We start from the raw sequence: 14,396 nt of genomic DNA, 5'->3' as shown, positions 1-14,396 counted from the left end.
CGGTGCAGGCAAGCGAGAGAGAGCACGCGCGCGCAATTACGCCTCTGCAGCCCGAGGTCAGACGGAACGTCCGCACCGGAGGGGAGGGGAAAGGAGAAATTCCCTCGTCTCCCAACCCCAGGCGCACAGGGGACCGACGCGCGGAGCCCTAGTTGCGCCCTGCCCGGAGGGTAGGGATTTTTTTTATTTTACTTTATACACGACGCGGCTGCAGCAGACTGTCCTGAGCTCTGCTCAGCTCTGGACGGCGCCTTGTGCGATTTCCCCCCACTTGTTGCAGCACCTGCAGCCATCTGGGTTTTGCCTTCGCAAAATAGAGCTACAAAGGGGGTGTGGTTTGGGGCGTGTGTGTGTGTGTGTGTGTGTGTGCAGAGAGTTCGAGGAACCTCAGCACAGCGATCCGCTTGCAAAACCGTAGCGGCGTCTGGATGCAAGGCAGCGTTGGGAAACTTATGCGCCCTCGCCTCCGGGCGGATTCTCATCCAAGCCCTCTTTTCCTCGGTAGAAACCGAGCTGGAGTTGCATTGTCTCCTCTCCGCGCCCGTCGCGTTTCCCAAAGTAGAAGTGCAGCAGCTGGCGCTGAGGCACACCTTGCGAATTTGACAGAGGAGAATCCAGATACCGTCCGAAGGGGAATCAAGATGTGCAAAGGGAGCCTCGGAGAGGCCGGTGCCCTCACTGCTTAGCCTCCGAGCCGCACCACCACCACCGCTCCTTTCGGATCCGTTTGCCCGCCCCGTCGAACTTCAGGGTTACTTATAAGCGAAATGAAAACGAAGGCGGATGCCAGGGAGCTACCTGCTTCCGCCACCGCTATCCGGGATAGAGCGGACCTTCTTCAGGCGCCCCTCCTCTCCGATCGCGGCCCCTTTGCCCGACGGGAGACGGTGGAAGCGATAGACCTGTCTCTAGACGGGCTGCTGTATCCCAGAAGCAGCGACGAGGAGGAAGAAGAGGACGAGGAGGAGGGGGAAGAAGAGGACGAAAACGACCACGAGCAGAAGTCGTGCCTCCCGAATGAGGAGGCGGAAGAGAGGAAAGGCTGCGATTCCTCCTCGCTCCGGGACAGCGGCGGATCCCCAGTGGATAAAGACGTCTTGGACCGAGTCCTGGATACTTTCCTGGCCCCCTCCTCCAGCCAAGGCAACACGGAGAGCCCCTCGACGTGGCCTTTCTTTGGCTCGGACATCCCCGAATTCTCCAGCGCGCTGATGAGCCGCCGCTCCGACGGGAAAGGCGAGGACGCGCCAGCAAACGCCTCTTCGCTGCCTCCGGCGCCGACGTCACCTTCTCCGGTTGTTGTCGCCTCTTCTTCCCACTGGAAGACATTCAAAGATGCGGACGGGCCTCATTTCAAAAGCCCGCAGGGCAGGGCGCCAGGATCCGCCGCCTCGGCGTTTTCCAGGGAGGAGCAGGGCTTCGGAAAGCGGAGCTCGACGGAGCAGGAATCGGACGGCGCCGCAGCCGCTTCCTGCAGCGGCGGCAACGGGGCTTCGCCCGAGGGGCACTCGGACGCCGCGGCAGCTAACCAGCCCAGCACCCACGACCTGTTCAACCTGCCCATCCTCCCTCTCAACCAGGCGTACTTAGCCGCCAGGACCCGGCAGCTGCTGGACGTGGACGAGTACGAGGAAATGCTTCCCTTCAGCGTGCAGGCGAGCACCCCGGTCTCGCCGTCCGTTTGCTCCCTCCAGGATTTTACAAACCACATTTACTCTGCCAGAGACGGGCAACCGCCGCAGCCGCCTTATGCATTCGGCTCCGTCGTGGATTTTCAGCGCAACCTCAAGATCAAAGAAGAAAGCCTGGTGGTTGCGTCGGCTAAGGGCAACAGCGGCGGCGGCGGCGGCTCTTACTCGGCTGCCAAAAGTTTGCCGCCGCCGTCAGCTGCAGCAGCAGCAGCCTCGGCGGCCGCACCAACGATGCCTTGCTCAGACTACGCGCCTCCGAGCGCGCTTCCAAGTGCGCCTCCTCCTCTGCCCAAGAATAGCGTGAGCGGCATTCCCGAGGCCCCCTCTTCCTCGCTCGAGTCCTTTCTCTACAAAGCAGAGGCTGCTGCAGCTGCTGCAGACGCCGCCCCCGGTGGCCCATACGGACCAGCGCCTTGCAAAGCCTCCACCAGCTGCGGGGCTCAGAGAGATAGCCTCAGTTTTCCCTCCACGTCGGGCGCGCCGCCTCCGATCCTTTACCAGCCGCTTGCCCTGCACGCTCCGCAGCAGTTCGCCGGCCTCAGAGACGGCTTGCCTCAGTTCTACTCGCCCTATCTGAGTTATCTAAGGTAGGCGCTTTTCCAGCCTCTATGGGGGGGGGAGGGGAGTTTTTGTTTTGTTTTGTTTTAAATTGACGTTTAGGTGGAACTTGGCAAAATTATTAGGGCCAGTGAGATAATTTTTGAGGTGATTCAGTGTTCCGATTATGGGCAAAAAGGTGGCCGTGGGGGCTTGATCAAAAACCCACAAGTTCCACCCCCCTGGTAGCTTTCTAAAAATAGGAATTGATGGGACTGTTGCAAACATAGGCGATAGATATTATAGTTTCAACTTATTTTGTTTTCCTTGTGCGGCACTCTTTGTATTCTGTTTAGAGACGGTTGGGTTTTAAACAGCATGTAAATCGTGCAAATAAATAACAGCATTCTATTTAAAAAGAAAAAGAAAGAAAGAAAGAAAAAACTCTGACTCCCTTATCATTTGAGTACTGAGTACTGTCGCTCATCTTTCCACTGAGAAGTCAATTGTAAAGCCATCTATTCAGAAAGCTGCAACATGGGTGCCTTCTGCAGATCTAAGTTTCAGAAGGCTGATAGGTTTTGTAAATAAACCCTTCCGAAACACCCTATTCAATATTATGCTTTTCTGCTCTATGAAATATCTAAACTGCCAAAAGAAAAAAATGCATTGAACTCATTGACTTAGTGATTTAAGCAGCCCCACCTGAGACAGAGGTAAGTACCGGTTACCTAAGCTAGCTGGCTGGCACTGGCTTTCCAAAGCCTCAGGCAAGGGTCTTTCTTCTCCCTTTTAACTGGAGCATAAACTGATTAATCAACCATTTAAAGTTTGCAGCTCTACAACTTACACACAGTCCTGTGACCCTCTCTTTCAGTGGAGCAGAACAGGGGGGAGGCCTGGTAGGACAGAGTGCGGATCATCATATCCCGTCGCGCCAATTTTCATTATAGCTAATTGTATTGCTTTAGCTGCATTAAGGCTGTAGTCCTAAATAAAGCCACTGGCTATTATTCCCCACTGATACGCGATAGCTGAGTAAACAAGTCTATGATTGTACTGATTTAAACACATATTTGAAATACAGGGCGCTAATAATTACAGCCTCTTATTACCCTGCAAAACGGTTTCACTTTCCAGAGTGCCACTTAAGTGCCAAAGTGCTTTAGTCCTCTTTAAAAATAATACATTCACTGCTTCTCTTTGATATTTCCTTCCTTCAAAAAAGAAGCAAAAAGCAAATTGAAATGTGTTTTGCCCCCTATCAGAAGTTGAGTTGCTTAGAGTATTCAGTTAGTCTCATGGGCCAATCGCTGTCCCTCAGCAAAACCTACCTGATCTGCTTGTTGCAAGAGACTCGAAACCAGTAGCAAATTAAAACTACACAAACAAAAACATCTACATTCCGTTCAGACTAAGTTTTCTACTTGTGGACAGAGTTTCTACAATGTGAGCAAAGTGTAAGAATTATGGAGTAGAGTTTCTTGAAAACATGTTCTCATTGTTTCCCCCAAATAATTCACCAAATTGTAACAAATGTAGCTTCCCCTCAAAACGGTGGTTTTCAGAACCGTATCTGAAGAAGTGTGCATGCACACGAAAGCTCATACCAAGAACAAACTCAGTTGGTCTCTAAGGTGCTACTGGAAAGAATTTTCTATTTTGTTCAGAATTTCCGTTACTGCTTATAAATAAACAGCGGTTCATTGCTGGAATGCTTTTCAGAGTTCGCAGTCGTTGACAAACCATGCATCATTTGAACTCTACAAAACTTATCTTAAAACTGCTTTGTCTGATAACGGAGCATTGTAGCCGATAGATCTCACCATTCAAACAGGTGCAGCTGATTCCTATGCCTTTGCCTTTGCTAGAAATTTAACATTAACACATAGAGGAGAGGCAGCTGAATAATACCTGATAGAGCACTTCAAAAGTCTGCTAGTTGGCACTCCCACAAAACCTCTGAAAAACGTAAATTAAAAAATGCACATTTCTCGGCCAACAAGGAAAAATACAATTTTTTGCCCTTAACATGCAATAAATGCTAGAAATCTGTGTATCGGACACTACCAGAAACCATGAAGCTAAGAATGTTGAAAAGTTAGTACACTAGCAAAGTTCTTGAATCCAGCTGGAAAAGTGACACATATAGAATCCTACCACCAATGGATATTAAATGCACAGACATTAGGTATATGCCAGCAGATAGTCATACCGAGGAAGCTGTTTCCCTTCTGCTTCTTGTTGGTGGAGAATATATTCTTAAAAGGTTCTATGATTTGAGACTAGAGTATAAAGGAAGACATCAAAGCACACTAGAAAGCTGCATGCAAAAGTAGATTGTGCAATACTCAACCCCCAGCCTACTTGTGGTCAGCTCAGATGAAGTTCCATTGAAGTTGCTAAATGGTGTGATCTCTCAGGGCTTGATTAATTTGAGGTTTGTTCACAACAGCGATATTTCATTACTAATGAGAGGAAGGAGGTGCAACATGGTGCTTCCATGGGGAAGCGGGGGGGGGGTGGGTGGGTGGTGGGAGGGCAGGATGTGGTCTGGTTTTTTTGGTCAGCGATGTTGCTCCTGCCAGCCCTCCCTGGAAGACACCATTTCATGCATCTTTGGGTGGAGAGACCCAAACATCTCAATTGAGGGTGCTTCTATTAAACTGTGTGATGACTTGGGCTATAGAATGTATTGCTTATAGAACGGTGGGGGGGGCAGTGGAGTGTCCCCTTAAACACGAGGAATGAATAAATGCTAGGATTTTGATGAATTGGGATAAGGACAGTATAGAATTGTGCCAAACAAGGGAATTCAGGGAATTCCTGTGCTGGCTTATGCAAACCAGCCTAGATACCTGGGGGAAGAGCAAACCTGTTAGCATTGTTTAAAAAAAAGAGAGGTGTTGATAGAAGGATCCTTTGGCCTGGGGAATCAGGTGACACAAAGGGTAACTGTGTGTTTGAGGTTACAGGTGGGTAGCCGTGTTGGTCTGCCATAGTCAAAACAGAACAAAATTAAAAAAATAATAAAAATCCTTCCAGTAGCACCTTAGAGACCAACTAAGTTTGTTCTTGGTATGAGCTTTCGTGTGCATGCACACCTTCTACAGATGTGTTTGAGGGGGCAGGAAATTGAGCTTTGAAGCAGGGATTCCTGGGAAGAAGAAAGGAGGGGGGGGAGATGCTGGGATTCATCTTTGAGGGAAGCAGGTTGAAGGGTACTTGTGCTGCTGCCTCTGGAAATGTGTGGACTTCCTCCATGCAGATGGAAGGTGTAAATTGGCGAATAGACCCTATGTCTTAAAGCATGGCAATCTCTGCCATGTCTTCTATTCTCCAAAGGGCCGGATTTAGGTTTGATGAGGCCCTGAGCTACTGAAGGTAATGGGGCCCTTTATATGTCCAGCTGTCCTTTGTCAACAACAAATTGTTGCTGTTTTTTGTGTGGGATATATGCTATGTGGTAATTTATGGACCTAATCGGTCCATACACAACACAAAACACTGTTGCTATATGTAGGTTTAATTTTATTGGGGTTTTTATCTTATATTTTGGAAATGTACATCCAGTTTTTTTCTCCAAGAGAGTGGGGCTCTAAGCTATTGCTTGTTTAGCTTATAAATAAATTCAGCACTGCCAAAGGGACACAGACCCTGTGTGTGTGTGTGTGTGCGTGCGTGCGTGCGTGCGTGTGCGCGCGCGCCTGTTGCCCCATGTGCTCTGCCACTGTTTGGCGGAGAGAGGGCTTTTGTATGTTGTTCACTGAGAGCATTTTAAAAGAGGAATTGCCTTTTGGGTAATACAACTTGGTGAGGCTGAAGTGGGTTTTACTACAAATGGGGGCAGGTTTTTTTTCTTAATCAGCAGGGGTGCAAAGTTCAGGAACGCTTAATTTTTGAGACAGTTTTGGTTTGGTGTTGCGTTACTGTAACTGAACGAAGGAGGAAACATTTTGGTTTATGAAACGATGCACGGTGCATAGAAAATGGATACAGGGAGGTTTTTCTCCCTCTTAGATGCTGGGTGGGGGGGTCATCAAATGGAACTCAATAGAGGGAAATTCAGGACAGACAAATGCAAGTGTGCTATATATTTATAAACTTAATATTTTTAGAATCTATAAGCATCTATAAATCTGTATAATGGTGGCCCCAAACCTATTCGGCGACCGTCCCCTTGGTTCCACAAATTCATCCCTATCGCCCCCTACCCAACCCTATACTGTACAGAGAATTATTCAGAATTGTGGTTTGCATGAACCACCGAGGAAGATAACAGCACGATTAAACTGTTTAGTTTAACTAAATTCAACACAACAAGTGAACTTGCTCCAGTGATAGCAGCTTTTCAAAGTGTGGTAGTCATTTACACCTCTACTGACCCCCTTGCCTCTTAGTGCCCATTTAGGAAATCACCTGCCCCCCCCCCGGGGGCGGTACTGTCCACTTTGGTAACAACTGATCTGAAAGATCTGGAACATTGTTGAAGCAACGGTTTTCAAAATGGCAGCCTAAAACCAATAAAACACCAATTCAACAGGGATTCAACCATGTGAAACAGGGTCTGATCTTCTGGGTCCCACCTGTTGAAGACCAAAAATGTACTGCAAGGGTGGGAACCTGTGGCCTTAAAATAGTTATTGGACTACATTTCCCATCATCCCTGCCCATTGGCCATGCTGGCTGGGGCTGATGGGACTTTTAGTCTATCAACAGCTGGATGGCTCCAGGTTCCCCTTGCTTGATCTATTGAGTTGATTGCTCAATCAAAAGTCAGTTTATTCATCAACCCAAATCTCGCTGAAGTGTTCAATAGCTCTAATCTTTTTGTTTGTTTGTTTGTTTGTTTCATATAGCCCCAGAAGGCAGATTTTACTTTCTAAATATGAAAGGTAGAACTTAAACGCTGAGATAGAGACAGTCACTGCTTCTAATAGCCAACTCAGGTGGTGAGCATTGATAGCCTTGGTGCCAGACCAGGGTCCCTGAGAAATGAGGGGGCAGTACTGGAATGCTTCAGGGAACCTTGAGGATTGCAGGACAAAACAACAACTGTCCCAGTGAGGACTGAGCATGTTTAGTAGCCAGGGGATGTTGACTATCAGCTAGAAAATAAAAATGGAAACTTGCGGGTAGAGAGTTCGTCCAGAAGAATCATAGCATTGTAGAGTTGGAAGGGACCCTGAGGATCATCTAGTCTAACCCCCTGCAACTCAGGACTATGCAACTGCCCCATGCAGGGATCCAACCTGCAACCTTGGCATTATCAGCACCTCACTCTAGCCAACTGAGCTATGCAGACTCCCAGGTATCCTAGGGGAGGAGATAGCTAGTTGACTAGAACCGTGGTGCTTTCCCTCCACTTGGCTCACATGTAGTAGGAGGTACCAGATGAGCATCATGGGTGACAGACCGGAGAGCAGGCAACGGGAACCTTTTGGCGCATCAGATGTTGCCGAACTACAGCTCCCAGGATTCCTGCCCATTGGACACACTTGTTCAGCAACATCTGGAGTGCCAGAGGTTCCCCAACGTGCTGTATGGAGACAGTCTATAGGTGGGTTGAGGACTTTGTTTTTGTTCGTAAAATCGGACCTCTGGCACTTAATATGTAATTGATGGAGGCAGACCTGCATTTAGGGAGACACACTTGCTGATGCCTCATCAGTTTTGGTGTAGGCGTGACCTCACAACTGTTGAAGGCCCTCCGTTTTAGTGCTTATGGACTTGGATGTTTTTCTCTCCAAACTTCTGCCTTTGCAACATTGGCAGTCCGTTGCAAAGTAAGACTTGCCATTTCTCCTGCCTTACCCGTGATGCATTTCTATTCCAACGCTTCTCATTTTTGTTTCCTTTGTCCAGGTCGGATGCAGAAGCTGGCCAGAGCCCTCAGTATGCTTTTGAATCGTTGCCGCAGAAGATCTGCCTCATCTGCGGAGATGAAGCTTCGGGCTGCCATTACGGAGTGCTTACCTGTGGAAGTTGCAAGGTCTTCTTCAAGAGAGCAATGGAAGGTATTGTGCAGTGTTATTCGTTGTCGTGGTCGCCTTATAATTATCATGGAATGTGTAATAATTATTATTATATAAGAATTATAAGTATTGTACGTTCCTTATCATTATCATGGTCGCCTAATAATTAATATGGAATTGTTATGGAATAATTAATATGGAACAGAAGCCTTAAAAATACTTTTAAAGGATTTGATTTGAATGATTGATTGCATTTCTATGCTGCTTTTCATTTGAATGAATCTCAAAGCGGCTTACAACCAATAAATAACCAAAACATAATAGCACACTGCGAATACAGCATACATCATTAACAAATTATCAACAAAACAGTTGCAATCTATTAAAAAAAACTTAACAAAACAGCAACTAAAAAATAAGATAAACCTCAGAATTATGGCAAGTCATGTGATTAACTTAAGGATACTTTTCTAGCATGGTTGTTGGTGTGTCTTGAATTTAAGAAGGGATGAGCCTTCTAGATGTTGTTGGACTCCAACTCCCCTCAGCGCAGCCAACGTGGCCAATGGGCAGGGACGATGGGCGCTCCAGTCCAACAACACCTGTGGGGGGCTACCTGTCCCCTACGCTGAGTTCAGAGATTATTTGCAGTGTAGGATTGCTTTTGTGTTGTGGTAATGATCTAATGTCAGGTGTTAGGAGAAGGTGCCAAGAGCAGGTCAACAATTGCTCACACAGCTTCAGTGAAGTTAACTCTTTATTTGAAGAAACAAGGCAATTCAGGAGGCCAGGCCTACAGAGCACAGCAACTCTGTGCCAGTGTGGTGTAGTGGTTAAGAGCGGTAGACTCGTTATCTGGGGAACCGGGTTCGTGTCTCCGCTCCTCCACATGCAGCTGCTGGGTGACCTTGGGCTAGTCACACTTCTTTGAAGTCTCTCAGCCCCACTCACCTCACAGAGTGTTTGTTGTGGGGGAGGAAGGGGAAGGAGAATGTTAGCCGCTTTGAGACTCCTTCGGGTAGTGATAAAGCGGGATATCAAATCCAAACTCTTCTTCTTCTTCTTCCTGGTAGAACTTTTTCCCCATGAGGCAGTTGTGGGGACGGAAGGTCCTCGCCTCCCCACAGCTCCCTAAGTCTCCTCCTCCCCCAGTTCCTTCCAGAGACTCTGTTGTCTTGCCTGTCTTTGCTCCTTCTTCTTCATACCTCTTCTGGTCCTGGGAGACCAGGGAGGAGGGGAGCTGGTTGCAGCAGGACTCCCTGGCTTGATCACCAGCCTTCCCCATATCTCTCTCTCCTGGCCCCCTCTTCTCCTGCCTCTGATTCTGGACTGCTGTCTGCCCCAGACTCTTCCTGCTCACTGTACCCTGTTAACCTCTTCAGCGTCTGTCATGTCTTCTTCCCAGTCTTCTCCCTCTGACCACTCATCACCAGTTCCCTGGCTCTGAGCCTTCTTCCCTGGGGGGGGGGGGAGTTCCCCAGCTGTTGCCTCCTACCACTCCTCCGCTTCTAGCTAGTCCATGAGCATTTTGCTGGTTTGTGTGCTTGAGTGCTTTCATTCTGAAACTGGATGTTGATGAAGGGATTAATGAGCAAGCATCTCGTTTGCATGCACTGGGGTTGCAATGTTTGCTTAAGCAATTGGCTAAATTAATCAGGAAAATAGGGCTGCATGCCAAACAGCGCTAAGTAATGGTCCTGCCAGGACAAAGATTTCAACTTGCATAATGGCATTTTTATCACTCTGCTCTCACTACACTCCCCCAACATGTGTTTTGGGGGAGAGAAGTCCTGTTGCACAAATAGAAATCCTTAGTTTGGAAACTGACCATTACTAAGACAGACTATTCTGACCGGCAATGGCTTTCCAGGAGAGTTGTTTTTTTAATATATTTCTTTATTTTCCACAAGATTTATATACCACTTGATTGGAATGAAACCTCAAAGCAGTTTACAAAAAGAATCAAGGAGTGAAATCGCCAGTAAGAAACGCTTAAATACAACTGCATTATTAAAAACATTCAGGAATTAAGGAAAACGAACGGTACACTAAAAACAGATTAAAACGCATGCCAACATCCTGAAGGTCTGGATAGGCTTGCTTAAAGAAGAAGAAGAAGAAGAAGAGTTTGGATTTGATACCCTGCTTTTCACTACCCTAAGGAGTCTCAAAGTGGCTAACATTCTCCTTTCCCTTCCTCCCCCACAACAAACACTCTGTGAGGTGAGCGGGGCTGAGAGACTACAGAGAAGTGTGACTAGCCCAAGGTCACCCAGCAGCTGCATGTGGAGGAGCAGAGATGCGAACCCGGTTCCCCAGATAACGAGTCTACCGCTCTTAACCACTACACCACACTGGCTCTCAAACAAAAATGTTTTAAGCAGGGACTGGAAAGTATACAGTGAAGGTACCTGCCTGAGGTCAATCAGCAAGGAGTTCCAAAGTGGAATGCTCTACACTAAAAGACCAGTTTCTTACAAATGCAGGGATGAGTATTATGAGGTATCTGTAACAGCGGCAGTTCCACAAACTGAAGTGGCAGGGGCGATATTTCAGGTAAATTGGTCCCAATAGTAAAACGTTAGACTTGGCTGATCATCAGAAACAAGTGCAAGTCTCTGAGCAGAGTTGTTATATGCTGACAGGTTCTAACTCAGTGGCTGAATTACAACTAATCACCAAACTTAAAACCACGGAGAAACCTGGTCTGAACAAAGACATTGGATTCTTATCTTATTATACATAACAAAGCTATCTTTAGCCATCCCACCACTTGCCTTTCCCTGCAAGACTAATTACAGCCGTTAACAGTGTTAAGAGTCATCTACAGGTTTTCCACACCTATCAGCTGATCACCCATTCCTACCACCCTTCTGAGCAATACCCCTCCCCACTCCCTCACTATATTTAAGGATCTGGTGACTTCTGTTTCAGTGTATCTGAAGAAGTGTGCATGCACACGAAAGCTCATACCAGGAACAAACTCAGTTGGTCTCTAAGGTGCTACTGGAAAGAATTTTCGATTTTGTTTTGACTATGGCAGACCAACACGGCTACCCACCTGTAACAGGTTCTAACTCATGTCAGCAGTCGTGCCGCAGCCTTTTGAATCAAGTGCAAGGGAAGCCCCACACAGAGCACATTGCATTAATCCAGTCTTGAAGTAACCAAACTACTGTGGCCAAGGTTTCCCAGTCCAGGAACAGCCATAGTTGTTGCACCTGCCGCAGCTGGCAAAAGGTACTCCTAGCCACTGAGGCTGTCTGGTCTTGATCCAGAAGCCCCCTCAGACTGGAAACCTGCTCCTTCAGAGGGAGAGCAACCCCATCCAAGGTTGGCAGTTGACCAATTTCTCAAGTATACTACAAAAGTCCTGTACGATGGGATGTTTGTTACGTTTAATGAATTAGTGCCTTTATTGTTTATTGGTCTATGTGTTGCTGGACCATAAAGAAGTCTGATCGCCGAAGAATTGATGCTTTTGAATTATGGTGCTGGAGGAGACTCTTGAGAGTCCCATGGACTGCAAGAAGATCAAACCTATCCATTCTCAAAGAAATCAGCCCTGAGTGCTCAGTAGAAGGACAGGTCCTGAAGTTGATGCTCCAGTACTTTGGCCACCTCATGAGAAGAGAAGACTCGCTAGAAAAGACCCTGATGTTGGGAAAGATGGAGGGCACAAGGAGAAGGGGACGACAGAGGATGAGATGGTTGGACAGTGTTCTCGAAGCTGCCAACATGAGTTTGGCCAAACTGCGAGAGGCAGTGAAGGATAGGCATGCCTGGCGTGCTCTGGTCCATGGGGTCACGAAGAGTCGGACACGACTGAACGACTGAACAACAACAAGGGTTTGCAACACAGGGGTTAATTGGTTGTCAATTTCTCAAGTATGGCAACTCACCCACAGTGTTTCCATGCTGCCAGGATTCAATCTTGGCTGGTGTTTCCTCATCCATCCTCCCATCTCATCTAGGCAGCAGCTCAGGATTTCCACAGCCTCTCCCGATGCAGATCTTAATGAGAAATAGCTGGCACCTTGCCCCCATGCACCTCTTGGCTACTCTCAACAACTTCTAATAGATTTTTAAAATTGCATTGGAGATAAAAACAGGTTTCAATCAAGGTATTTCCACAGCCCTTTCTGGAGACACCAAGCAAGGGTTGAAACCGGGACCTCCTGCATGCCTGACAGATCCTCTGCAGCTCTGCCCACTGAGCTGCATTCTTTCCCCTTTTGACTGATGAAAAAGATGCCCCCATTAATCTAGCTGGACCATAAAGAAGACTGATCGCCGAAGAATTGATGCTTTTGAATTATGGTGCTGGAGGAGACTCTTGAGAGTCCCATGGACTGCAAAAAGATCAAACCTATCCATCCTTAAAGAAATCACCCCTGAGTGCTCACTAGAAGGACAGATCCTGAAGTTGAGGCTCCAGTACTTTGGCCACCTCATGAGAAGAGAAGACTCCCTAGAAAAGACCCTGATGTTGGGAAAGATGGAGGGCACAAGGAGAAGGGGACGACAGAGGATGAGATGGTTGGACAGTGTTCTCGAAGCTACTAACATGAGTTTGGCCAAACTGCGAGAGGCAGTGAAGGATAGGCGTGCCTGGCATGCTCTGGTCCATGGGGTCACGAAGAGTCGGACACGACTGAACGACTGAACAACAACAACCCAGGATACTCTCACGTGGAAGCTGGCAAAATGTGGGTTGACTGAGGTAACTGTTAGGTGGATTTGTAATTGGTTGACTGACCAAACCCAAAGAGTACTCATTAATGGTTCCTTGTCATCCTGGAATACAGTGACTAGAGGGGTGCTACAGGAACTTTCTGACGGTAAGAGCTCTTCGACAGTGGAACAGACTCCCTTGGAAGAAGGGATGTTCCTTCAATGGAGGTTTTTGAGCAGAGGTTGCATAGTCATCTGTCACGAATGCTTTACTTGGGATTCCTGCATTGCAGGGGGTTGGACTAGATGACCCTCCAGGTCCCTTCCAACTCTACAATTCTATGATTCATGAAATGGGAATTAATAACAACATCTCTGAGTAAGAATTGGCATGAGTGCCTCAACTTGCATACGCAAAAACATGATTTCCAGGTTCGTGGTGAAAAATTGGACACAGTGTAAAGGAAGTACATTGTTAGATTTTCAAAGGAAAAATGCTCCAACATTCCCATGATTTCCCTACTTAGAATGCAAAGTTAGTTTTTGCAAACTCTAAAAAGAAGAATGTTGCAGGTAGCTTCTGTACTCCCTGAATGCCTTCACATCTCTAAGCAGGTTTAATATGACTGAGACATCTCTCCGGGAAATAAAGACATGACTAACAGCAGACAGTTCCAAGTTACTTCTGTTTCACTTTTTTGATAGAATTGAGCTGTAGTACCCTGGTGGCAATCACTGTTTCAGAGTCGCTGCTTCCAGCCCCTCACAATTTTGTGGATGGAAAAAATTGTGTTGTGGCTGTGGGATTCTTGTGCAACAAACTCCATTTTCTGAAACAAATAAGAGCCTCCCCGCAAATAAATCAGCAAGGATGTTTGGCTGTTTGTCAATCTTGTATACCCTTCCCATAAACTTTGTGCAAACCACTCAGGATGAATGTGCAATAAACAGGTTCTCTGATGGCAACCCATGTCAGTACATAGCAACCAATACAGTAATTAGAGCAGCAAAAAGGGAACCATCTGCTAAGAGTTTGCACTCTTGGTAACATTTGTATTCCCTCTTTGAAATCTTTGGTGGCCCTTCACCCTGGTCTAGAAGAATATTTTTGGTCTGCGCCGAGAGAAAATGGAATGTGCCTCCAGGGGTGAAGTCAAACCACTGGAGAATCGCAGCACCTGCTGTGGCCGCAGAGACCCGTTACTTGTAATGACTGCGTCTCGTGTTCTTTTTGCTGCATTAGCGAAGTGACCTCCCAAGGGTGCAAGCCTAGGCAGTGTGTATGGAGGTCCTGGGCTGCCCAGATGACAAGAACCCCCTCTTGGCTTCACTGATGTGGTCCAAAGGAAAGCAGAGCAATACGTTTGGCACCAGCTTTGCTATAGCAGTTGCCAGAAGGAGATGTGAAAGATACCATCCAACCTTCTTAGGGAGTCCACTCTGGATTTGTGTAGGGTTTACTCCTGAGCCTTTTCTTCTTCTTCTTCCAAAGATATCCTGCAAGGCATCACAGGTTTAG

The 14,396-nt window shown here is 47.2% G+C and overlaps 1 protein-coding gene across 1 annotated transcript in view; it reads left to right on the top strand.

Annotated features, from left to right (window-relative positions):
- The first annotated feature begins 248 nt into the window (after positions 1–248).
- The window catches only part of PGR (progesterone receptor), a 54,382-nt gene continuing 40,234 nt past the window's right edge, over positions 249–14,396 (top strand). Inside the window, exons 1-2 of the mRNA XM_033146165.1 lie at positions 249–2,278; positions 8,094–8,245. Of these exons, the coding sequence (XP_033002056.1) occupies positions 768–2,278; positions 8,094–8,245 (1,663 nt within the window). The 5' untranslated portion in view covers positions 249–767. The remainder of the gene's footprint in view (positions 2,279–8,093; positions 8,246–14,396) is intronic.

This window comes from Lacerta agilis, chromosome 4 (assembly GCF_009819535.1).
Source record: "Lacerta agilis isolate rLacAgi1 chromosome 4, rLacAgi1.pri, whole genome shotgun sequence".
Lineage (NCBI taxonomy): Eukaryota > Metazoa > Chordata > Lepidosauria > Squamata > Lacertidae > Lacerta > Lacerta agilis.
Note: the sequence above shows the minus strand (reverse complement) of the source record. Positions and strands in the feature narration are given on the sequence as shown.